The sequence below is a fragment of the Carassius gibelio genome, chromosome A10, assembly GCF_023724105.1.
Source record: "Carassius gibelio isolate Cgi1373 ecotype wild population from Czech Republic chromosome A10, carGib1.2-hapl.c, whole genome shotgun sequence".
NCBI lineage: Eukaryota > Metazoa > Chordata > Actinopteri > Cypriniformes > Cyprinidae > Carassius > Carassius gibelio.
This window is the reverse complement of record NC_068380.1, coordinates 5,685,184-5,711,397: the sequence shown is the minus strand read 5'-3', so window position 1 is coordinate 5,711,397 and position 26,214 is coordinate 5,685,184. Positions and strand designations below refer to the sequence as shown.

General features: G+C 37.2%; 3 protein-coding genes and 1 pseudogene across 3 annotated transcripts; all 4 read left to right on the top strand.

Annotated features, from left to right (window-relative positions):
- The first annotated feature begins 455 nt into the window (after positions 1 to 455).
- LOC128020615 (trace amine-associated receptor 13c-like) lies at positions 456 to 1,463 on the top strand. The gene has a single exon (XM_052607233.1). The coding sequence runs from the start codon at positions 456 to 458 to the stop codon at positions 1,461 to 1,463; it is 1,008 nt and encodes a 335-aa protein (XP_052463193.1).
- A 7,055-nt stretch (positions 1,464 to 8,518) lies between these two features.
- LOC128020614 (trace amine-associated receptor 13c-like) lies at positions 8,519 to 10,768 on the top strand (annotated as a pseudogene).
- Positions 10,769 to 17,905: 7,137 nt separating this feature from the next.
- LOC128020583 (trace amine-associated receptor 13c-like) lies at positions 17,906 to 18,892 on the top strand. The gene has a single exon (XM_052607212.1). The coding sequence runs from the start codon at positions 17,906 to 17,908 to the stop codon at positions 18,890 to 18,892; it is 987 nt and encodes a 328-aa protein (XP_052463172.1).
- Positions 18,893 to 22,175: 3,283 nt separating this feature from the next.
- Positions 22,176 to 25,169, top strand: LOC128021661 (uncharacterized). The gene is made up of 4 exons (XM_052608972.1): positions 22,176 to 22,419; positions 22,524 to 22,679; positions 23,900 to 23,992; positions 24,392 to 25,169. The coding sequence occupies exons 1-4, from the start codon at positions 22,321 to 22,323 to the stop codon at positions 24,704 to 24,706; spliced, it is 663 nt and encodes a 220-aa protein (XP_052464932.1). The 5' UTR covers positions 22,176 to 22,320; the 3' UTR covers positions 24,707 to 25,169.
- Positions 25,170 to 26,214: the final 1,045 nt, after the last annotated feature.

Genomic DNA, 26,214 nt, shown 5'->3' with positions numbered 1-26,214 from the left:
ACTTCAACGATATATACTTGAAGCCCACCCTCTGAGAAATACTAAAAACATTGTTATAAACTGAAGCAACACCTCCCCCTTTACCTTCCTTTAATAGAAGTAATTTTAAAAATGGTTGATCTATATATAAAAGTATGATGAGAATTTTCAATTCTGGATGAACAATCACTGTAGCTGTGCTCCTTTTTAAGTTGTATTTCACTGGTCAATGTTCTTGGACTTCACTGTTGATATAGCATCATGTAAAATCAAAATATTTAGATCCATACCTTGATTTTTGGCTCTTGTGCACAGCAATTTGACTATCAAGTTTGGAATTATTAAAAGAAGATAATTACATCATTATACAGCATCACTGTGGGTGGTAGATGGGTTGGTCAGTCTGATCCAGACACTGTATAAATGAAAGGACAGGAAGCAGAGCAGAAAAGCTCCTAACAGGAGGAGATTTACTAATGGTCTATGTGACAGAGGATTATGAGACTCAATACTGCTTTCCCTCCATCAACTCATCATGTATCAAGGGAAAGCGCTCAAGTTATGAATACAATATCATGTATGTTTTTTTTTCATTGCTGTCAGCATGGACTGTGTTTCTGAACCTGCTGGTGATCATCTCCATCTCCCACTTCAAGAAGCTTCACACTCCAACCAACCTGATCATTCTCTCTTTGGCAGCAGCTGATATGCTTGTAGGGCTTATTGTCATGCCTGTGGATGCCAACAAGTTAATTGAGACATGTTGGTACTTTGGAGACACTTTCTGTGACGTGTTTATTATAATCATGGGACTGCTCATCTCAACATCTATTTGTAATTTAGTTTTAATTGCTGTCGATCGTTATGTGGCTGTGTGTCATCCTTTACTCTACCCAAAGAAAATAACAGTGACTAAAACTTTAATAAGCATCTGTTTATGCTGGTTGTCCTCCTCAACCTACAATATTGGCTATTCACTTAGTGGCAGATATTTTGAAGCTTCCCAAAAATCAGATGTGTGCTATGGAAAATGCTATTTAGTAATAAGTTTTTCTTGGAAATTCACTGACCTTTTTTTTTCCTTCTTGCTACCTTGTACCTTCATTATAACTTTATATTTGAGGATTTTCTATGTTGCACATCAGCAAGTGAAAGTTATAAACTCTCTAATGAAGAGTGGTAAATGTGTAACAGAAGGATCAGTGAGGAGGAAATCTGAGAGCAAAGCTGCTCTGACATTAGGAATCATTGTGACAGTTTATCTGTTTTGCTATATTCCCTATACACTGTCAGCAACAAGTACTACAGTAATATCTCCTGCCACAGTGACATTTCTATTATGGACTTTGTATGTTAACTCCAGTCTGAATCCTCTTATTTATGCTTTATTCTACCGCTGGTTTAAAATATCAGTAAAACACATCTTAACGTTTAAAATACTCAAGCCAGCATCCTCTCTTGTGGACATTTTTAAAGATTATTAATTATTTTTTTGTGTAGGATAAAGCATAATTTCCAATGTTAACATACAATTCTAAAGTCTTAGTTTGAGTATTGAATTTAAAGTGGAGACATTCATTAAAAGAAGAAATAAAACACGTACTTACCATGATAACTCTTGTGTTTCATTTTATGTTCTTGTCATGGCCTTTTTTTATTATTATTTGGCTGAGATGATTTTTAACATTGCAACAAGTTAAAATGTGGATAGTTTTGTTTATGTATTTAATGTTCATTTACCATGTGTGTTGTAAATATATATCATATATTGGTCTGGACAGTCATCAAGGTTCATGATAAATCCATTGAATAGTGTGTGGATTTTAATATTTGTTTAATGATGTTTATGAAGTTAATTTTATTGAAAAAGATTTTGACTGCTCTATTAACTGTCGTTTACAATGATGTGTGCATGTAAGTTCAATTAGTTTATTTAAAGGTCAGTGTGGTGATTAATTTAGTTTTGGTTATCTGCATAAAGTTAAATTTGGGTATAATTGATTTTAATAAAGTTTATAGTCATTTACATTTTATATAACATTTATATTGTAACAATTATAAAATAAATGTTAAAATGTTAATAATAAATATAATATAAATAAAAATATAAAGCACCAAAAAAATATATATATATTATAATAAAAAATATATTTTGAGTTGTTAATCCCATTCCTAAGTCTAAACGAAACTTTATCAATTTCTTAAAAATATGTACAGTTTTATAGGCACAGATGATCCAGAAAAGCATACACAGCATAGGGTTGATTGGCTGTGGGTTAGTGGCACCTTGATAGGGCCACAAGGACAATTCAGCATTCGCGATTAGGGGCAGGAGCTCAAAGCTGGAGCAGAATATTTGTGTGTCTCAGAGCAATACTGCTGTGATTTGTTCCTGAATTTTGAGTGAGCTAATGATTTAATGATCCAATCATAAATACAGTCACTTGCTTAGTTTGTCAATAATTCAGCCTTTTTGAATCATTTGAATGAATGCCCAAACTACTTGGAACTCTGGTCGGGTACATCAAAACTTTAGGAAAAAAAAAAAACATGGTGGCAGGTGTGGTCAGAGGTCTTAGGTCTTAGGTCTGTTTGTTGGTTTCATACCAACTAAAGTTGATTTAGACCTAAAATATGCTGGCAACAGGTAACAACTTTTTGATGAAAAAAAAGTATGTCAGCAGCATGGGTGTACTTTATAAACAAACAAAAAACGAGACAACTTCACGTCTACCATGGACTAATGGACTTATCATTCTTGGGCTCGTGGCGAAAACTGTCGGGCTCGGGTCCTTTCGGGCCTAACTTTTATGGCCAGATAACAGCTCTATTATGGACTCCTAGCAACATATTAAAAAGCATCAGCAAGTGTTACATAGGTTGGCAACATGGCAACATTCACAGAGTGAAGGCCTGGCACCGGACGTTCCGCCATGTCTGGCTGCCGAGGGGATGAAGGAGCTCGACAGGCTCTACAGTACAGACACTCTGGAGCAGTTTTAGCAAGGGTCTTCTTGACAAGAAGAACACTACTCGACGAAAAGGTTCCACCTCAAGGCATAAGCGCGTTACGTAGCCGGTGCTATTGCCGAAGAGAAAAATATATATATATATATATACATAACATTTGTTCACAAGACTTCAGTGAACTGGATCTTGTAGCCAAGAATTTTTTCTTAAATATTATGTGAAAATCATCTTGTTTACTCGCTCACAGAAAACAATATATTGATTTACATTTTCTAAGACACTTTTTGTTTCGAAAAGGCATATGTGAGTAGGTTTGAATGATCAAAAATATTTAGTGTGATTCACCCTAGGGATGCAATGATACAATATTTTCAGAACCGATCCGATACCAAAAATTCGGAGTATCTGCCTATATGTAAAAAATAAATAAATAAATAAAAACACTTCCCTGTGTTGACCTGATCGTCACTCTTTTGTGTGTCAAGCACAATCTACTACATATAGTCAATGTCATTTTAATGAAAAATAACCAATGAAAAAATATGTAATCATAATCTTTGACAAATATACTATTATAAATTAGGTTATTAATAATTTTATAAAATCTATTTAAATATTTATTTACAAATAAGAGCGATTAAGTCTAAAATATTGTAAAATGTTACACATTGCACTTTATATTGTTGTAAAATGCATTAATAATACATTAATATATAAATATAAAAGACATTTCTTTTAAATGTAGAGCACAGTAATAAAGGCAGCAACATATGATAGATAGGACAGAACAAAAAAAAGAGTTTTAATAATCTTGGTTGGTTGATTGGGCAGAAAAGTATTATAATACTGAAGGTGCACAGAAGTGGCACAGAGCTCTTATGTGCAAAATGATGCGCTTGAAACAACACAGAGTCACAGTGTGCAGGCTGTACAGTATGAGACTGCACATAGGATTTATAGCAAACTTTGCTTATGAATACATAAATACGAAATACATAAAACATGTGTATATACACCTATAAATTACTCACACATGCATACTATTGGTTGTTCAAAAATACATATATGAAATACACCTGCACACTAATATGAAATATGATATATGAAATAATATGAAATCAATACCAATACATATTATGTTAGCAATGAATGCATATACACTTGTGAGTAACTTCCGTATACATATAAACTTGAGGCATACATACACCTACAGACACTTGCATATACTGTGTGTATAAACTCGATCCATACATATACACCTACACACACTCGCACATACATATAAATTCGCTGCATACAGACACACCTGCACATACTCGCATATACAGTCATGCCCAAAAATATGGACACCCTTGGTAAATATGATCAAAGAAGGCTTTGAAAATTCATCTGCATTGTTAATCCTTTAGATGTTTTATTTAAAAAAAAAAAAAAAAATCTAACCTTTCATTGGATAATAACAATTTAAAATGGGGGGAAATATCATTATGAAATAGATATTTTTCTCTAATACATATTGGCCACAATCAAGGATGCCCCTAGAAATTCTTATGAGTAAAATAACAATGAAATATATGATGCCATGAAGTGAAGTACTGCACAAGGGAAAATGGCCGTTTGCAACACCTGAAGTGTGTTACCCACTTGGTCTGACGTGACATCGAAAGTGACTGACTAAAATGATACAGGAAGTTACTGTAACTCAGGCATGCAATGTCAAATCTGCCCCATACTTAACAAGTTTGATATCAGTCCTGGCCTGAACACATCTACATGTCCATATTCGGTTATACTCATAGCGCCACCTGATGGCAACAGTAGGTGTTCTTTAACATTGTAATATACTTTTAGAAATATGTTAAAAAGTATCAGCAAAGGTTAAATAAGCTAGCAACATGCTAGAAACATGGTAAAGTATGTTAACAACACTAAAGCATGCTATTAATTCAACGAAACAGGAGTCCTGGCCTGAACGCATCACCAGGCAAAGATTTAGATATTGTCATAGCACCACCTAGCTAGCAACACTTACTAAGTGCTAAAGCATGCTATTGTTGCCATCACAGAGGAAGTTGTTGTAACTCATGCATACAATGTCCAATCTGTCTCAAACTTCACATGTTTGATAAGAGTCCCCGCCTGAAGACATCTACATGATCATATTCGGTTATAGTCATAGCACCACGTACTGGCAACAGGAAATGTCATGCTTTACACTAACTCAAACATACCATGTTCCATTTAAAATTTTATTTAAATTTAAAAATTAAATTTATGCATTTAGCAGATACTTTTATCGAAAGCGACTTACAGTGCATTCAGGCTATCAATTTTTACATACCATGTGTTCCCAGGGAATTGAACCCCTAACCTCTACCAATTGAGCTACAGGAACACTAACATTTGCACCAAACTTCACAGATTTGATAAAAGTCCTGGTCTGAAGACATCTACATGCCAACACTCAGTTACAGTCATAGCGGCACCACCTGGCAGCAGGAAGTTTTGCATATATAAATGACTTTGATATATTCTTCCTATATTTATCACTTTAAATCAGGGGTGGTAAACCTTTCATTAGGTTTGGAGCTGAACTCTGCAGGACTGCGGGTTAGTATTTGTATTATTCAGCAAGGATTGTTAAATTGGTAGAAACAGTGATAGTAAAGATAGATATAGTTAGAAAACGTCTCAGCTTACTTATGTAACCATGGTTCTCTGAGTAGGAAACGAGACACTATGTCCTCTAGGGGTCGCTATGGGGAATGCCTCATCATGACCCGTGTCTGAAGCATACATTGAAGACACCAACAACATGTTTGCCGGCGACAGGCTATGACTTCACTACCAGTGCGACTATAGTATAAATAGGCACCGGGAGAACACATCATTCACTTCTTCATCTGAAGCTTACGTCCGAATCATGGCAAGAAACCTAGAGGACACAGTGACTATTTAATTAACCATGGTTCCGTAAATAACCTGAGATGTTCCCTTTTAAGGGAACTTTGAACTGTATCCTCTAGAGGTCGCTATTGGGAACAGTATACCCATGCCACCATGCTGAGGGGTGTGCAGGCCAGAACCATGGCGAGCACTAAGTACCAACTCTACCATTCCCATGGGAGTTGAGGGAAGCAATGCTTAAAGTGTATTAATAAAGACACACTGACTGAGTCGAGCCCAAAGAACCAAGATCTAAACAACTAAAAGAAAAGGAATGAAGCTGAGTACGTAACCCTTACCAAACAGGATTTCAGAAAGTCATGCGTGCACACTTATCACCTATGTGGATTTTAGAAAGTGTGCAAAGTGTTCAACATGCACACTTACCACAATGTGGATTCAGAAATTACACAGAGCTTAGCATGTGAACTTAAAGCTACCCAAGCATCATACAGGTGCTGAACCAAATGGGAGAGGCCAGCTCAAATGCAACCCTCTAAGGTGAGGGGAGCACAGCCTGAGGCAGCATTACACAAGAAGGTTCTTGCAAATACTAACTATACTTCCTGCCCAATGTGTGTCAGTGCCGTCTCAGGGGCCTGAACCAGGGCTATCATACTGGCTGATGAAGTATCGACAAGTAAAGGAGCACAGCAAGTCAAGCACCCAGTTATAAAATCCAGCTAAGGTCCTTAGAAAGGACAGAAACCCACAGGTCCCAGAAAAATACTGCAAATAAATCTCACAGAAGGATTATACACATAACCATTTAGCACATTAATACATATTTAGAATGGATCACACTCACCCACCATGGTTCCCACACTGCTCAAGAGGTGACCCAAAGAAGCCTCCAGTCCAGACCATCAGTAAGGTGGTTACTATAAACCCATATATCCAACCAAACATCATAGGTCCATCATAGGAAACTAATGCAGGAGGTTCCCACCTAACCTCAGTCAGGTGGAGAGATGGTGGAATTAGGAAGGGGAAGATAAGGCAGATGTCAACCCCCTGAATGAAATGAGTAGATACTCAAGTATTACTCTAATCCCGACAAAAGTGCTGGAGCATCGTCTAGGTCACATTTTTTATCTTGCTTACCTCTCTTTGACACGCAATTACTTCTACCCACAGGCGGTGCAGAGGCACGAGTCGCAACACTATCCTTCTGTGCCCATTTCTGATCCTCAGATGGAGAAGGGCCAGGACTCCTGGGTTGTATGGGCTCAGACCTGGACCTTCGTTGAACAAAGGATTTGAAGGCCACTGAGCACGCATTCACCTCCCTGAACTTCTCAATCACTGTTTTGACAGAGGTATCGAAGTTTAAAAGGTGGGATGTATCCTAAAAGGCTTACATTTTAAGATTGTCACGCATCCCCTCGATGTTGGCATATCTAGTATGCTGGAATCTGTGGATGCAGATTAGAATGTAGAATTTTTATGTTTTATTTTAAATATTTTTTTCTAGCCAGAGTGCAGCATAAACAAAAGGAAATTACTGATAGGGAGACATTTCCTGTCAGATCTTTTCCATGTTTTCTGCGAGATGCAACAAACAGCATACATTCAGCCCCCGCGAGAGCTAAACACTCTGCTCACTTGCTAGATTACCACAGAAACCAGGCGTGAGCAAAACTGCTTCCACTAATGCATAGCTACTCCCGCCAAAGGTGAACACACTGATGCAAATGTTACATAGACCATACTCACATCCCCTCAGCAGTATGCGATCCATGTGAACTCCAGGTATCAGAGCAAAGCCTCTGGCGAGAAACATGCATTCCTAAATGCTGTATGCTTCACACAAAACATTCAATGAAGACGAATAAGAAAATGATGTTTTCTCCCAGTACCTATTTATATTATAGTCACACTGGTTGTGACATCATAGGCTGTCGCCGGCCAACATGTTGTTTGTTTTTTTCAATGTATGCTTCAGACAATGAAAAACACCAACAACAGGTTGGCCAGTGACATTATTAAATAAATTCGTCAAAAGGAACGGTCTATATGACAGTTCAACCCAAGTTATGTTTTTTATAAAAGGTGCATACTGCCTTGCAAAAAAAGTAAAAGGAAGTACAGAGAAATATCAGACCTTTAAAAGAGTTGAATACTCACAACAAACAATGGGGGCTCATCAACAGTGACAGTGATTTCAGTAACCCTAAAGAGTAGCGTATGCACCATAGAAAAATGGCCAAAAATATATTACACTCCGGCGTTATACTAGGACAGTCTCTGGATCAGTTGTGTGAGCACAGGGACCTGGTGCTCCGGCACCTCAGCCAGTTTTGTTTTTCAGGTCAACTGGGAAAGAAGAAAACTCTCCAAGATCTAGAGGATCTCTTTTCTCGGTATGGAGTTTGATTCGGTCAAACAGAAAACACGCCTCAGAGAGGAACGTCTGCTTAAGACATCTGCTGATCTGCTTGAATTTATTCAAGGGCAGGACAGCGGATCCACTGAAACTATTTCAGAGGCTCCTGGGGCATTTGACAGCTGCAGCAGGGTGGGCACGTGATCAGGGTCATGTTTTCCTTTTTGCAGCAAGGGTTGGAGTGAAGGGTGTCTCCCTTTACCCTTAAAGTCTATGTCGCTGCGATTGCTGCTAACCATGACACAGTGGAATGGAAGTCAGTAGGGAAGCATGACACTGTTTCTGGTGCTTAAAACACTACAGAAGGGCCCATTTAAACCTTTGCGGTCAGTTGAGCTAAAGTTTTTTTTTTCAATGAAATCTCTGCTCCTGCTTGCACTTGTCTCCATCAAGAGGGTAGTGGACCTGCATGCATTTTTTGGTCAACGGTTCATGCCTAGAGTTTGGGCTGGCTGACTCCTAGTCAATCCTGAGGCCCCAGCCCGGCTGTGTGCCCAAGGTTCCAATTACTCCCTTTAGGCATCAGGTGATAAACCTGCAACCGCTGCCCATGGAGGAGGCAAGACCCAGCCCTAGCTTTGCTGTGTCCCGTCTGAGCCTTGAGATGCTACATAGACCAGACACAAAGTTTTAGGACCTCAGACTAGCTCTTTGTCTGTTACGTGGCCGGCAGAATGGGAAGGCTGTCTAAAAGCAGTTGATGGCCCACTGGATTGTGGATGCCATCACCCTGGCTTATCAGGCACAGTGTGTGCCCTTCCCGCTCAGGTTGCAAGCTTACTCTACTAGTGTTGCATAATCCGAGGCACTGGCTCGTGGCGCCTCACTGATATTATTATTAGATATTATTAGACCAGCTATCTAGGCGACCCACAACACGTTTGCTAGAATATTTCATGTGGAGCTGGTATTCTCCTGTGTTCTCACCTCAAATGGGTCGAGGCACTGAAAGGCCCCAGTTTAGTGTCAGCTTGCTAAAACCACTCCAGAGTGTCCATACTGTAGACCCTGTCGAGCTCCTCCATCCCTTCGGTGCCAGGCCCTCACTCAATGAATCCTTGAGAACCGATAGAGGGCTGGGTGGTTCCCATATGTTTAAAGTCTCAGGTATAGCCTCAGAGACATTTATATTCAGAAGGTCATAAAGGTAAGAAGATGCCCAAATAAAAGCTTTACAGACAAAACGTAAGATTAAATGTCAGTGTTTGTATTTATTAAATATTTGCACACTCACAATTATTATATTATAGACACCATCTAATGCATCATTGAATGTTATGAATATTTAATTAGTAGGTGGGTTTAATTCCATAAAATTCAACCTCACATTTAATGGGATGTCCTTATTTTCTGTACATATAAATTAGAATCCAATCAGTGATAGAAAGTAGAAAGTCAAACTGAAAACTGAAACATTGTACCACAGCTTTGAGGAACACTGTAAATAACAGAGGCAGGCTACAAATGAGGATATAATCAATTGAAAAAAAATTTGAGTAAAAATATTTGAGCAGAGTTTCATGGAGGACGACAGTCAAGAAATCCAGTATTGCTTTCCAAACAACAATTTGTCATGTTTCAGACAAATCAAACATGAAGTGGAGTATGTTATTTTACACGTTCATTTTTTTATTATCAGCGTTCACTGTGTTTCTGAATCTGCTGGTGATCATCTCCATCTCTCACTTTGACCAGCTCCACACTCCAACCAACCTGCTCATTCTCTCTCTGGCTGTGGCAGACCTGATTGTGGGACTGATTGTTATACCGATAACGGGCATCACATTCATAGATTCATGCTGGTACTTTGGAGACGCATTTTGTTCTCTTGTTTTATTCATTTCTTTTATGGTTGTTTCAGCATCTCTTGGTAATTTAGTTTTTATATCCATAGATCGTTACATTGCAGTGAGTGACCCTTTGAGATACACAGTAAGGGTCACAACTGATAAAGCTGTTTTTTGTATTATTATAAACTGGCTATGTTCAAGCATATATGCTTTCATTATCTTATATAATTCTATGTTCTACCCAGAGACGCAAGACAGGTGTAATGGAGACTGTTCAGTTTCTTTCAAATTTGAACATGTTGTCACAGACCTCATAGTTACTTTTGTTGCCCCTTCTTATGTAATAATGTCTATATATGTGAAAATCTTCTGTGTTGCAAAATACCAGGCCAAGGTTGTACATTCTGTCACAGGTGTCAACAGATCACAAAGAAAGGCAGCAAAAACTTTGGGGATTGTGGTAATGGTTTACTTTATGTGTTGGATACCTTACTATATAGTGAGTCTTACTGAAGGAAATAAGTCAACTGTTGAATTTAATGTAACATGCTGGATTTTGTACATGAATTCCTGTATGAATCCGCTTATTTATGCACTGTTTTATAAATGGTTTAGAAAATCAGCTATACACATACTGACTCTAAAAATATTTAAGCCATCATCAGAATACTTCAGTCTTTTCCCAGAGGATATGTAAATCACCATTTTGTTTTTATTTGTTTAAGTTTTGTTTCTTTCTATAGTGAAAGTTACTTTGTATCTGAGGACGTTGCACATCAGCAAGTGAAGGAGTGGTAGACGTATAATGACAGGTTCAGTGAGGAGGAAATCTGAAAGGCAAATCAGCTCTGACATTAAGATTAACTGTGACAATTTTTTTCTGCTTTGATGGACTGTTGTCTTAAAAAAATCTCCTCCACCACATCACAAATTCTAACATGGACCTTGTGTGCTGACCTGAATTCTATGTCTGAATCCTTTTTGCTTTATTTTACTAGCTATAAAACACTATAAAAACACATCTGCTTAGAATATTTGAATTAGTATGCTCACATATTTGTATAGACTTTTTATGTTTGTGAGGATTTAATTTATTTTTCAAACTGATGTACACAATCCAACGCTGGCATCTCTGTGGCATCCATGCTGCTGCAACAAAGGCCCCAAAGATGGTACACTCCATCAGCACTAAAGAGCTTCACCTACAAGACTTACAGATCATGATCAAGATCATTTAGAAAGGGTTTTAAACAACAAATTACACTCATTTACACATATTTATGAATCAGAATATCAGATTGTTCATGTCCTGGTATGCAAATTTGTGAATATTTTAAATAAAAGCAATCCATTTGTCATACAGTGTTTTTTTCAATTTGCATGTGTTTATGCAGTTGAAGCGCGTTGTGCTCTCTCGGCCACACTATATATCAGATACACACTGTGTAAGTAACTATAAAGTTCACTCTATTCTTTACCCAGTTCACCAGCCAGTTACTACTTGTATTTTGGGAGAAATTGATGATTTCACATTCTGTAAATCCGACTGACAGGACTCACTGAACTGCAGCGTGAACAAACATGGCGCCACCCATCTCACATTACAGATCATGATCAAAAGATTAAACAACCAAACACACTCATTTACACATATTTGTGAGTCGGAATATCAGATTGTTCATGACCTGGTATGCAAATTTGAATATTTTAAATAAAAAAGGAAAAATTTAATAATGTCGCTATGGGAACAGCAAGGGGAAAAGTTCTGAAATAATGGTCGGCTTTAAAAAAAACACTCTGCTAGAATATTCAAACCACTGAAAAAACTTAATACATGAGTTTCACATTTTGAGTTGAATCACTGAAATAAATGAATTTTATTGAAATGAACCTGTATATATATTAAATGCTATATACATTTATGTGGATTCCTGTATCGTGTAAACCATGATTATTCTGAAATATCAAAAAGCCACACAAGTGGATTTCTTTAGATGATTTGTTTCTGTCTGATATTATTAAATTAATTTATCAAATGAAAGGAACTGTCTATATAACAAGTCAACCCATGTCATGTTTCTTTTTAAAAGATGCATGCTGTCATGCAAAGAATAACATGACAGAGAAGTATCAGACCTTTAAAAGAGTTGAATACTCACAGAAAACAATTGGGGCTCAACAACAGTGATGTCAGTGATCCTAAAGAGTAGGGATGCAGCATAGAAAAACGGCGCAGAATATATGGCATTGCACATATGGCATTGTTCTATATTAATTAACACATTTCTAGACAATAGCAGGATCACAGCAGATTAGCAGAACTATAACATGGCTGCACTGAGTGTATTCATAGCACGCAAAACTATTTGTTATACAATAGATCTGTGCATTAGGTTTTGAGACTGGAACACACCAAGGCTGTTGGTTACAACCAATCTTCAACCAGGCCCTTCACCAGTTACCGATGTTGAAACACATCTTCGGGTTCATCCATCCCCAAAATTAGTTTGCAGCTACCGACCTGAAGGATGTATACTTTAATTTGTTGATCCCTCTGCGCCACAGACCATTTTTGTGATTTGTGTTAGAATGACTTGCATACCAGTCTTCCTGAAAATCACCGGGCTCTTGTTCCCCTCAGAGAGTTTTTGCAACGATTGGCTTTTGCAAGCAAAGTCTCAAGATCACTTGTGCGAGCACAGGGACCTGCTTTGGCACCTCAGCCAGTTGGGTCTTTGGGTCAAAATTATAATTTTTTCCCCTTCAAGTTTGAGCAGCAGCACATCACCGGAACATAAAAATACACTCACACTGCACTGATACAAACTTCTACACATGATTCACTGATAGTTTAATATATAACAACTAAAGTTGCTATAAACCAATTGTAAAATCAATCATAAATATATTTAACATTCATGAGAGTAAGTTGATACATGCAGTGCTTTATTGACCTTCTTTGCCCTATAGGCACAAACGATGTCTTATATACAGCTATAATGAGAAGCACAGAATAAAATAAGTTACAGTTGAATTGTTAATGATGGTACTTTTTCTTTGAAATATATTAATCTATTTAAACATTAAAAAACAAATACATATTTATTTTTCTGGAAGTTGAGTAAACTGCATTCTTGATGGCGGCAAGATGGCAATGCGAACACATAGCGAGGCTCAGCGTCTTACCAGATTTCGTAAAATAGTGTTAATTTACCTAGTTATTCCCTTTGTGCTCGATTCAATAATGCAAACTACAGCTATAGTAAAGAGTCACTTTTGGACATCAACAAATGGTGTCCCAATATAGTTTTAGATCATCCTTTTGACTTAAGCGAACTACACCAGAGCTACAGAGATCACCGCGACAAGTGGATCACTTGTACCGACCGGAAGTGTTCGGCGTCAGCGTCAGCATCTAGCTCGCAAACAAAGATGCAGAAAATGTGGTGGGCTGCGTGCTAAGCTAAGGCTAAACCCATATCGACCAGCTCTGCCTAGCATCTTTCTTGGCAATGTACGGTCTCTGATTAACAAGATGGATGAACTAAAGGTCTGGACCCTTAGACAGAAATGGCTTATGGACTGCTATGTTATATTCTTCACTGAAACATGGCTCTGTAATGATGTCCCAAACAGCGTGGTTCATATGGATGGATGCTCTTTCTTCACGGTTGACAGAGTAGCAGCAACTTCTGGTAAATAAAAAAGGGTGGTGGAGTATGCATTTATGTAAATAAATCATGGAGTACAGACTCTGTCATTGTTGATACCTACTGCTCTGCTGATCAGAAATTCCTGATTATCAAGTGATTATCAAACCATTCTATCTACCACATGAGTTTACTTGCATTGTTGCCGCTGCAGTTTATGTACCGCCGGATGCTAATGTTAATGTGGCTATGAAAGAATGGTGGGCTATTAGAAAAGTACAAACCTTGCAACCACATGGAGACTTTATTGTTGCTGGGGACTTTAATCACTGCACTTTAAGATCTGTTCATCCTCAATTTCCCCAAAATGTCTCCTGCTCTACAAGGGGACATAAAACATGGGACCACATATATACTAATGTGACTGATGCCCACAAAGTCACATCCCTCACCCACCTGGGTCAGTCTGACCCCCTCTCTTTGTTCATGCTCCCCAAATATACCCTGATCATCAAATGTGTGAAATAAACAAGAATCAATAAGAACTGTTAAAATCTGTCTGGAAGGTGCTGACTCCACACTTCAACATCAACATCAACAGTTAGTTTGCTGCCCAGGCCACCACAAACTCTCAGATCAACATTGACACTTACACCAACTCTGTTTTGGAACACATTAACAGATGTGTGGACAGAGTGACCACACAATTTTTATTTTTGTCCCCAGTCAGAAGCCCTGGATGAACAGTTCGCCTTCTGGTCAAAGCAAGAGATGCAGCCTTCAGGTCTGGAGACTGGTAGGCTTACAGCTCAGCCAGATCCAACTTGAGGAAGGGTATCTGCCAAGCCAAACTCACACACACAAAAAGAATATTTTGTGTGTATCAAAACATACACCAACACATTGACTTTCCAACATGAGGTAATAACATTTTAGACTTTTTTTTACGCCACACAGAGAGGAGCCTACAAAGCCCTGACCCTCCCTTACCTAGGAGCCTCAACCACATCACTGTCATGCTAATGCCTGCATACAGACCACTCTTTAAAGTCACCAAACCAGTTTGAAAACAGATACAAGTGTGGCCGGAAGGGTCGTCAGAGGCTCTTCAAGACTGCTTTGACACAAGTGACTGGAATATGTTCAAGCAGGCTGTCACATACAATAACACCACAGAGTACTCCGAGACTGTCATTGCCTACATCAACAATTGTATTGATGATGTAACAGTCACAAAGACCATCACTGTCCAGGCCAAACAGAAGCCATGAATGACAGGGCAGGTCTATAGACTCATGAAGATACGGAATGCTGCCTTCAGAGCTGGAGATGAGGTGGGCCTGAGAACAGCCAGGGCCAACCTGTCCGGTGGCATCAGAGAGGCTAAGAGACAGCACTCCAGGAGGATAGCCCATCAATTTAGTGACACCAGAGAAACTCAGAGCCTGTGGCAGGGGATACAGACCATTACGGACTACAAGCCCCCACCACAGACTTGTGACAGCAGCATCTCTCTGCTGAACGAGCTGAACACCTTTTTCGCTCGCTTTTTGAAACAAAACAGCACCACTGCACAAAAGACTCCACCTCCTCCCGGTGACCAGGCTATGATGCTGACCCCAGACAGGATAAATGCATGTAAATCTCACACATATTAAGGACTCATATGTCAGAATGCTGTTCATAGACTCCAGTTCAGCATTCAACACAATCATACCTCAACAGCTCATTTACAAACTGGTCTAGGTGGGACTGAAAACTTAGCTGTACAACTGGTTGTTGGACTTTCTGACTGGAAGACCTTAGGCAGTACAGGTCAGCAGCAACACATCCAGCACCATCACACTGAACACTAGAGCCCCCCAAGGATGTGTGCTGAGCCCCCTTCTCTTCCATCTGCAGACCCACGACTGCACACCGTCACACAACTCCAACCTCTTCATTAAGTTTGCGGATGACAAGACCATGGTGGGTCTATTATCAACAAAGATGAGACCAACTTCAGGAGCGAGGTGAGCCGCCTGGCCGAGTGGTCCAACAATCTTTCTCTGAATGTGGAGAAGACGAAGGAGATGGTTGTTGACTTCAGGAAAGCACACACTCAGCATGCTCCTCTGATCATCAACGGTGCAACTGTGGAGAGAGTGAGCAGCACCAAGTTCCTGGGTATGTACATCACAGAGGACCTCTCCTGGACTGACAACACCGCAGCACTGGACAAAAAATCACAGAAGCATCTTTACTTCCTCCGCAAACTGAGAAGAGCCAGACCCCGTCCCCCATCATGTGCACCTTTTACAAAGGCACCATCGAAAAAAATCTAACAAGCTGCATCACTGTGCTGGAAGAATCTGCCACTCGTAGTGAGAGCAGCTGAGAAAATCATTGGTGTCTCTCTCCCCTCCCTCCAGGACATTTATGGAGCCCGTCTCACCAGCAAAGCCACCATCACACAGCTTCTTCAGTCTGCTGTCATCAGGGAGGAGACTGCGAAGTCTCCAGGCCAGGACTATTTCTATAAAAATATAATTGCACTACTGTTATTTTGCATAGAATACATTGTTTAACAATACTATTGTACACTCAACGAACTGTATTTATTACCACTGTCTTACGTTGATGCTGTTCATAATGTATATATAATCCAACATTGCATTCCCATGTATATTCTGTACATACTTTGCTTAATACTGTATATAGCAACTCCACTGTACATTCTGTAAATCATAGCTTCACTTACTCTGCACTTATATGTATATACAACACTATATTCTTGGACTTCTGGTTAGATGTTAACTGCATATCATTAGCTCTGTACTTGAACTCTGCATAATGACAATAAAGTTGAATCTAATCTAATCTAACCTAATCCTGACATGGGTCAGACCCTCAATTATCTCTCAGATACCAAATACAGACATTGCTTGTAGCATAACAACAAAGAATAGATACAGTATTTCTTATAAATCTTGTGGTATCTCACTTGTCAGTAGGATTCTACTTTGAGGAATGTCTGCTTGTCAATAATTTGTAAGATGAAAGGCACTCTGACTATGACAGGTCAACCCATGTAATGTTTCTTTGTAAAAGGTGCATGCTGTCATGCAAAGTATCACATGATAAAAAGACCTATAAAAAAGTTGAATACTCACAGCAAGCAATGTGGGCTCATCAACAGTCTTTGTAGAAAGATTTGTTTACATATTAATTGCACATTCTTTGTTTCTCCACATTGGCAGTTTGATATTGTTTCTTGTACTATTCTTTAGAAGTCAGACAAGTTTTGTACTGTTATGAATTATGTTTCAGTCATGCAACAAAGCTTTGAGCATTGAACAAACTGAAAGACTCAAAAAGACCCCAAGTTGTTTTCATATTTTTTGCCATCTACTGGTGCCATTCCACTCAATCAATTCTATCAACTTCATTCAACAGGGTGCCCTCAAAGGAATGAAATAGTGGCTGCCTGGGACAAGGATTAACCATCAACCATTTACACCAGTCAGTTTATTTATAAAGCACAATAAAAACAACAGTGGTTGACCATTGTGCTGAATAAAGTAAAATAGTTGAAAAGCATCATTTAAACACATGCGGTTGAAAAATGTCACCAGCCACAGATGAACTTAAAAAATTTAGAAATGTTTATATCTTTACTTTAAATGCTGATTGTGATGAAAGTGTTCTAACGACTGGGTAAACTGCTCCACAGTTTGGGACCAAGAAAAAGTTGGACACTCCTAGTCTTTAGCCTAGAGCTGGGGACCAATAAAAAACAATTATCTGATCCAAAGACCTTAGACATCTGCCAAGTGTTTTATATTCAAAAGGTCATAACGGAAAGATGTCCTTAAAAAGGTTTACAGACAAAAACTAAACTAAGATTAAATTTCAATGTTTGTGTTTTATGAAATGTTTGCACACCATAAAATATTAAATTACAGAAACCATCCAATTTGTCATTCATGTTTTGAATATTTAATTAGTAGGTGGTTTTAATGCAGTATAATCCAACATCACATTTAATGGGATGTCCTTGTTTTCTGTACATATAAATTAGTATCCAGTCAGTGGTAGAAAGTCAAACTGACAGCTAAAACATTGTACCACAGCTTTGAAGGGCAGCTTTGGGGACCGTTAACAACAGTGGCAGGCTACGAATCAGGATATAATCAAGGGTGAAAATGTTTGACCAGAGTATGATGGAGGGCGACAGTCAAGAAATCCAGGATTGCTTTCCAAACAACAGTCGTTCATGTTTCAGACAAATCAAACATGAAGTGGAGTATGTCATTTTGTACATGTTCATTTTTTTATTATCAGTGTTCACTGTGTTTCTGAACCTGCTGGTGATCATCTCCATCTCTCACTTCAAGCAGCTCCACACTCCAACCAACCTGCTTGTTCTCTCCCTGGCTGTGGCAGACCTGATCGTGGGACTGATTGTTATACCGATAATGGGCATCCAATTCATAGAATCATGCTGGTACTTTGGAGAGGCATTTTGTTCTCTTTTTTTATTCATTGCTTTTATGGTTGTTTCAGCATCTCTTGGTAATTTAGTCTTTATATCTGTAGATCGCTACATTGCAGTGAGTGATCCTTTGAGATACACAGTAAGGGTCACAACTGATAAAGTTGTTTTTTGTATTATTATAAACTGGATATGTTCCAGCATATATTCTGTCATTATTTTATACAATTCTATGTTCTACCCAGAGACACAAGACAGGTGTTATGGAGACTGTTCAGTTTCTTTCAAATCTGAACATGTTGTCACAGACCTCATTGTCACATTTGTTGCCCCTTCTTCTGTAATCATGTCAGTATATGTGAAAATCTTCTGTGTTGCAAAATATCAGGCCAAAATTGTACATTCTGTCACAGGTGTCAACAGATCACAAAGAAAGGCAGCCAAAACTTTGGGGATTGTGGTAATGGTTTACTTTATGTGTTGGATACCTTACTATATAGTGACTCTTATTGAAACAAATGGGTCAACTGTTGTGTTTAATGTAACATGCTGGATTTTGTACATGAATTCCTGTATGAATCCGCTTATTTATGCACTGTTTTATAAATGGTTTAGAAAATCAGCTATACACATAATGACTCTAAAAATATTTAAGCCATCCTCAGAATACTTAAGTCTTTTCCCAGAGGATATGTAAATCACCAGTTTTTAATTTTTAGAAGTTGTGTTTCTTTCTACACTGATTGTTACTTTGTATTTGATGATGCTGCATATATATATTAAGTATAGACTTGTTATAATGTTTGTGAGGTGAATAAAATCATTTATTTTTCAAACTGATGTACATAATCCAAAGCTGGCATGTCTGTAGTATTCATGTTGCTGCAACAAAGGCCCCAAAGATAATGAGATAAAGATTTTCATTTCAAAACAAGTTCATCTTGTTTAATGAAACTACTGTATTTTATCCTCACAACCATGTTTCACAAACAAATTATATATATATATATATATATATATATATATATATATATATATATATATATATATATATATATATATATATATTTTTTTTTTTTTTTTTTTTTACTATTTTAGTGAAGATTAAGTAAGATGTTGCCACCATAAACATGAAACAAACAAACCGCATAGTTAATATTATAACTAAAAAGTAGTCTCTTATCATTGACTCACAAGTAAATGCAGTACTGTGATTAAATCTGATTCTGTAATATATATATATATATATATATATATATATATATATACATAATTTCTTTGAATTATGTGTATTTAAAGACTTTCATAAAGAAATCATTGGAGCATTTGCACTGCATAAGCACAAAAGAGTTTCACCTACAAGACTGAACTGTCTGGATTGCATAGCCCTGTTAGCTCCTTCAGGGATGTTGTAATTTTACCATTTGGAAGCAAACAGCTTTTTTCTCCATTTATGGGTAGTTATCAGGACTCTGAAAAAAACAATATGTAGATTTATAAAAATTGTATTTTGCAAGTTTTTGCATACATCAATTTTACGTAAAACTTAAGTATTTAATTAAGTAAAATCTACTTAACTAAGTTAGGTAAATTTAGCAAAAAAATTAAGTATATTTAACTTGGCCAGTTTGAGTATGCTGAGTAATATCGTATTCATTTTGTTAAAAGCAATACTCTAGTAATACTCTAGAACTTAGGCTACGTCCATACGAAGCCGGAGCTTATCCCCATCCAATCTTTTTTTTCCTTGTTCTAAAAAAAAAATCTACATGGCGTCGTATCAAGAGATATCTGCATCCATACAAAACCAGTGAAACCGACTGAAAACGATGTAGTATACATGCCAGATCAGTATGTGGCACTGTCATTTTGCCACAGAGATACACTGAAAATGAGGAAGAAGAGCATGCACATAAACCTTGCATGCTTTATACAAACTATTGTTGTTGTTGTTGCTCTTACATGAAGTAGCAGTGTCTGACTAGGGTTGACACGTGGGGTGATGACATCATCGTATCAGAAAATATACAGATGGCCCTGTCCACACGAAAACGCAAAGACAGCGTTTTCAGATTTATCCACTCTGGGACCCAGTTTCTAAAAATAGTGGTTTCCCTTTCCGAAAATGCTGGATCCAAGTGGACGAAAAGCCGATCCGATAAAAAGTTTTTTTTTTTTTTTGCGTATTCACAGAAATGCATATCTGTGTGGAAGGGACCTCAATTCCAGAGTTTTGTTCTAAACCTGCTCCAACAAACATAGCATGTAGCTTTCAAAAAAGACTGAACATCTTAATTAGTTGAATCAGGTGTGTTTATGTAGGGTTGAATCTAAACCCTAGCCAAAACTGAGCCAAAATCATCACAATTAATAGAAGACATAAACTACTTCAGTCTGTGTGATGAATGACAGTTCAGTGACAGCCACATACTGAATTAAATGGATTTCTATAATTCAAACATAATTTCAGTTTATCAGGATATCAAAATGACATCAAGACACCCTACAGACCTCTGAGCACAAAACAACATGTTATTGTGTTATCTTGTTTCACACTCTTAATGAACAGATCACTGGAGGATTGTCAATCCATGCAGAACTTTGAATACAGAACTGATGCTTACAGGACCCTCAGGATTACTTCACTATCTCAAATAGCAAATAGCCACACAAGTGGATTTCTTCAGATGATTTGTTTCTGGCTGATAATATTAAATTCATTTGTCAAATGAAAGGAACTGTCTATATGACAGATCAACCCATGACATGTTTCTCTGTAAAAGGTGCATGCTATCATGCAAAGAATCACAAGACAGAAAATAATCATACCTTCACTCAAAAAAATGAATCATGGCATAGTTTATAATTATATATTTGCATCCTTTTGATTTTATTTAAATAATAATATTTTCAAAATGTATGTAGTCAAATTGCTTAGAATCCATGTAAATTGGTTCATTGTGAAAACTATTCGATTTAATCAGTTAACCATTATGAATATGGTTTAAATATATCTAGCTGTGGAACGAGCGAGATCCTATTAGTTATATTTTATGAGATTGGTTTGCATATAATTTATGGGCAATGGAATTGTTTAGAGGCGGAAATGATTCATACTCCAGTCGGTAGGGAGCGGTACGGCACATACATATGTCTATGGCAATGCAAATGGGAAAAAAAGCAGCAACCAGCGCGCGCGCGGCAGAGAGGCAGTTTAAAAAACACCGTTCTCCTCGCCATCTTACATCGGATAATCTTCTTGGATCAACCTGATTGCAAGGCAAGTTACATATGTACTCATCGTATAAAAGTTGACTGCTTTCAATATATATGTGTGTTATTACTGCTGTTGATATCGTATTAGACTGTATCAATGCACTGACTATCAATCTGCATTTATTCCACTTACGTTAGCTAACTAACTTGCACATGGTTCTTATAAAAGCTAACTTTTTCTACTTTCCCCTTAAGCTACTTTTTTTTTCAGCTAAGTTAGGCAGTATAATTAAAAGTAATGCGTATTTATTTTTAGTTTAACGTTATATTCATTTCCGTATTTTCTGACCTGAATAGCATAACTTTGGAACTTTAGCCACGTGCATAGCTTAAGTTAAATCCTAGAGGGAAAAATGGTTTTAGGTGTTAACTGTTTAAAGATTAAAATAGCGATGTGTCATTAAACGATTACTAAACCAACTGCAATTTTAAATGTATTTATATCGTACATGGATAACTTCCAACAGTTGCCAGTTGGTCGGGTGTTCTATGTGAACCATGGTTTTAACGTTACCCCGTCTGTGTCTTTTGCTGTTGGTCTGATGTTTTTCTGTGGTTTAACGTTTGACGGCAAATAAAGACAGTTGTAAACTACTGCAATTAGTAATTGAGAGTACTATTCTAATAATTCTCAAAAAATATAATGCTGGCTTTGTTACTTCATAATCAAAAGTATGCTTTTGTTTCTAACTAAAACCAGCTGCAAACATAAAAAAGCCACGGAGGGCAGAGGTTCATTTCTGTCCAAACCATCCGAGAGGTGAAACCAATGACAGCCTGGAGGTGGAAAGGGTTGCTCTATTGACCGAGGTTAAAAAAAATAATAACGAGACCGTTATCAAGGAAAAGATGCAGCGTACCTTCTCATACCGACGACAAGAAATTCTTCAGGAGCCAATGATTACAGAGGTCCGAAACAGATGGCCAGCATTGTTTGAAATTGGAGAAGTAAGTAGTTAAGTGTTGTTTGAAACGGAAGTGCAGATTTATACACTAACACATCTTGTTTAAGGTGACATATATTATTTTGTGTCTTTTTCATCTTTTTTCAGGTCAACTTGGAGTTCATGCGTATAACAACTGTTCCGCTGATATCAAAATTCATTGGTCAACTGGACAAATACACTGATGGCCTGATGAAGGTGTTCCGTCACAAAGGAGGATGTGCAGGACAGAAAATCCACACCATAATGGCATTGACAGCTAAAGTAAGTGTGTTTTTATGTTTTGCTTTTTTTTCAACCAGTTACTCATTTGACTTGACAGGAATTCAGAAATCTCTCTCGCACACACACACACACACACACACACACACTTTCTCTATCCCTCTGAGATGCCAAGAACACAATCTTTCTTACACATTAAATACACATTTATTTGATTTATTAGTGAGGACATCTCAGTCTCTTTCACACACATGCACACAGTCTTTCTATTTCTCTCTATTCAAATTAAAGAACTTTATTGCCATTATTGTTTATGCACAATATTTTTAAAACATTATTCATATAAATAAGTTGCTAAATAATTAAGATTATTGTCTGTGTATAGTGTTTTATAATAGTGTATTAGTTCACCCAAAAATAAAAAAGCGTTATTAACTGAACCTCATGACGTTCCAAACCCGTAACTTATCTTCGAAACACTATGGAGCCCCACACATGACATGCAAGAAAAAAAGTTAATCGTGCGCACAATTTAATAATTAATTCCCTTGATTCGCTAAATTGTGTGCACAATTACATTTTTTTTTTCTTGCATGTCATGTGCAGGGCTCTGTACAACACAAACAAATATATTTTTAATGAAATCTGAGAGGTTTCTGTTCCTCTATTGACAGCTACGCTACCAATACGTTGACATTCCAAAAATGTTTTCAAGAGATCATAAAACTATTCCATATGAATTGAGCAGTTTAGTCCAAAATTTCTGAAGAAATTAACAAACATTCATTACCTCACATCAGTTTAGAGTAAACGGAAGCTCAGGAATTTTTGCATTGATGTGCGAGAACCAGTGAGGTTTGTTCTAGTGTGTTAAGCAGGTTCGGTTGAGCTTCTGTTTATGTTTGCTGATCAATGTTTATACAATAAAAACCTAAATTTAGTCTGTTCATTAAAAAATGCGATCATGTCTCTTTAGAAAATTTGGACTAAAATGCTCAATTCATACGGAATAGTTTTATGATTTCTTTATGAATTATTTGAAGCATCAAAGTGGTGATTGTTTAGCTGTCAATGGAGAAACAAAGTTTTCAGATTTCTTAAAAAGAGATCTTCATTTGTGTTCTGAAGATGAACAAAAGTTGGACAAAATTTATGACATAATTGTAAATTTTGGGTGAACTACCTCTTTAAAATGTAGCCTTACTTGAACTATTAGTTAATAATTAATGACGTTTTTTGGGATCTTCTTATGCTTGTTTGAGAATGAAGACAAAAACACCAGGCGTGATTGTATCCTGAGGTGCCTAAGTGTCTACCTCAATGAAGACATCAAGACACTTGTCAAAGAATATGTGGTAAGTGTGTGTCAAGCTATTCTCTTCATGTTACAAATTTCAATTTTCATTGATTAAGTTATTTTTCTCATTGGTATCACAGTCTAGCTTATGCCCTTGTGTGTAGTGTGCAGCGAAAGATTAAACTATGCAGCAATCAGTACAGAGCATGATTGATCAAACAAAAAATTACCTGTATAAAATGATCCAGTTGGTATTACAAAGTAAGGAAAATATGAAATCATAATCGTGAAACACTCACATCATTATGCTGATCTCAGATTTGGTGTAGATAGGGAAATTAATAGATTATTCATGGCAAAACAGGAACACAGTACAATTATCATTTCAATTACATGACTGAATCAATAGGAAAACTTGGAACACATTGGGATCTTATTTTCTTTGTTTATCCTCCAGGACTCTGAAAGTGTGGAGGCTGAGTCTCTCATTGCACAGACAACAATGGGCATCTATGTCATTCGAGCGGAGGGCGCTGGTCCTGAAGAAGAACCTTCAGATGTTGTTGTTCTAGAAGGAGTTGAAGTTCTGCAAAACCTGCCAAGTGTCACACTTGGATGTGTGATGCTTTTTGGACTAATTTATGCCCTTAACTTAAACTATCCAAAAGACCTCAAGTGCACATTTGAAGCATTTCAGAAAATCCTGATGGAACTGGATTCAACCAAGCTGTCGCCAAAAGTTCAGGGACTGAAAATTAAGATGCTTCAGTGAATCATTGAGAGATATGCTGATATTTACATTTTTCCCCTTGACTTGCACTTTTTCTACTCGTTAGAACCACCACCCTATTTTTCCAAATTATTGCATTTCACAGATTTGTGAAAATGTTTGTGTAATGTTAACAAGTGTTGTCATTGAATCAGATTTGACCTGATTGTTACGTCTACCTCAAGTTTTGCAGTTTTTTTAAGCACAGTTCTTGAGGAAAAAGTACTGTGCCTGCAGTCTGTTAAAATCCTTTGCATTTATTTGTTATAGGATGGTTGTGGCAAAAAAACAAATAAATAATTAAAGTAGTGCAATTAACCTTGGTTTGTTAAGTAAAGAATGAAATTACATTAATTTTTGTTGAGGTTGTACACAACACAGTACAAGTGAGCAGAGACTGTCTTGCTAGCTCTTCTTTTTGCTGCCTTTTGTGCTTGTTATTTCTAAAATAAAAATGTGAAATGAAGTGACCCTCTGGCCGTTCTTTTTTGTCTTGTATATTTTGATTGGGGAGGGGAAATGGTGATGAATAAGAAAATATAAATTTATAAATATGATTTTAAAATACATTGGGTTTATTAATACAAATTACTTAAATGTGATGCATTTTAAGTAAAATAGGTTTATTTCATAATAACACATAAACCCATTTCTTATTTATTTAAAATAAATTGGATTAATTGAAAATATTACATAAATCTAATTGTTACTTGTTTTATTTATATAGGACTTACATATATTTATCACATTAAGTTTATTAATACGTTTACATTAAAAATATGTAATCCAAATGGATGGAAAATTTATATGCAATCAAATTACATAAATCTTATTTATAAGGCCTAAATATTTTTTTGAGTGTTCAAAAGAATTGAATACTCAGCAAACAAGCGGGGCTCATCAACAGTGACAGTGATGTCAGTGACCCTAAAGAGTAGGAATGATCCGTATAAAACGGCCAAAAATATATGTAGCTCTGCACCGCATGGCATTGTTCTATATTAATCAACACATTTCTAGACAAAAGCAGGACCACAGCTGATAAGCAGGACTATAACATGTGTTGACCAGAGACCTACAGCTTCAATGAGTGTATACACAACACACAAAGTCTGTGCATTAGATTTTAAAGCTTGGGCACACCAAGCTGCTTTCAAACAACTAGCGGCGACAAAAGTTGAATTTGTCGCCTCATGTTGACAGCGTCTGGATCAAAAAGCTGCACTTGAACAAACTGCACAGAATACAGCTGACTGCAAACTAATGTGAGTTCTGTGTCTGCGTGAGAGGAATTATCTGTCAATATCAACTGCTATTAATAGTATATATTTGTCATTCAAAAGGACAAACCTAAACAAGGATACACGTGCAGTTATATAAAACGTGGGCCTAAACCAAGCAGTGCTTGCTTACCAATGTAAAAAAAAAAAAAGTCTGTTAAGCCTTCTGTCTGTGCTGTCATGCTTGTTTTCATCACTTCACCTTCACCTGACTCGTTTGCTAAACTGAGC

Coding starts and splice junctions, on each gene's coding strand:
- LOC128020615 (XM_052607233.1), top strand. CDS start 456: ATGGTCTATGTGACAGAGGATTATGAGACTCAATACTGCTTTCCCTCC.
- LOC128020583 (XM_052607212.1), top strand. CDS start 17,906: ATGTTTGACCAGAGTATGATGGAGGGCGACAGTCAAGAAATCCAGGAT.
- LOC128021661 (XM_052608972.1), top strand. CDS start 22,321: ATGCAGCGTACCTTCTCATACCGACGACAAGAAATTCTTCAGGAGCCA. Junction 22,420..22,523: donor CATTGTTTGAAATTGGAGAA/GTAAGTAGTTAA, acceptor ATCTTTTTTCAG/GTCAACTTGGAGTTCATGCG. Junction 23,993..24,391: donor CACTTGTCAAAGAATATGTG/GTAAGTGTGTGT, acceptor TTTATCCTCCAG/GACTCTGAAAGTGTGGAGGC.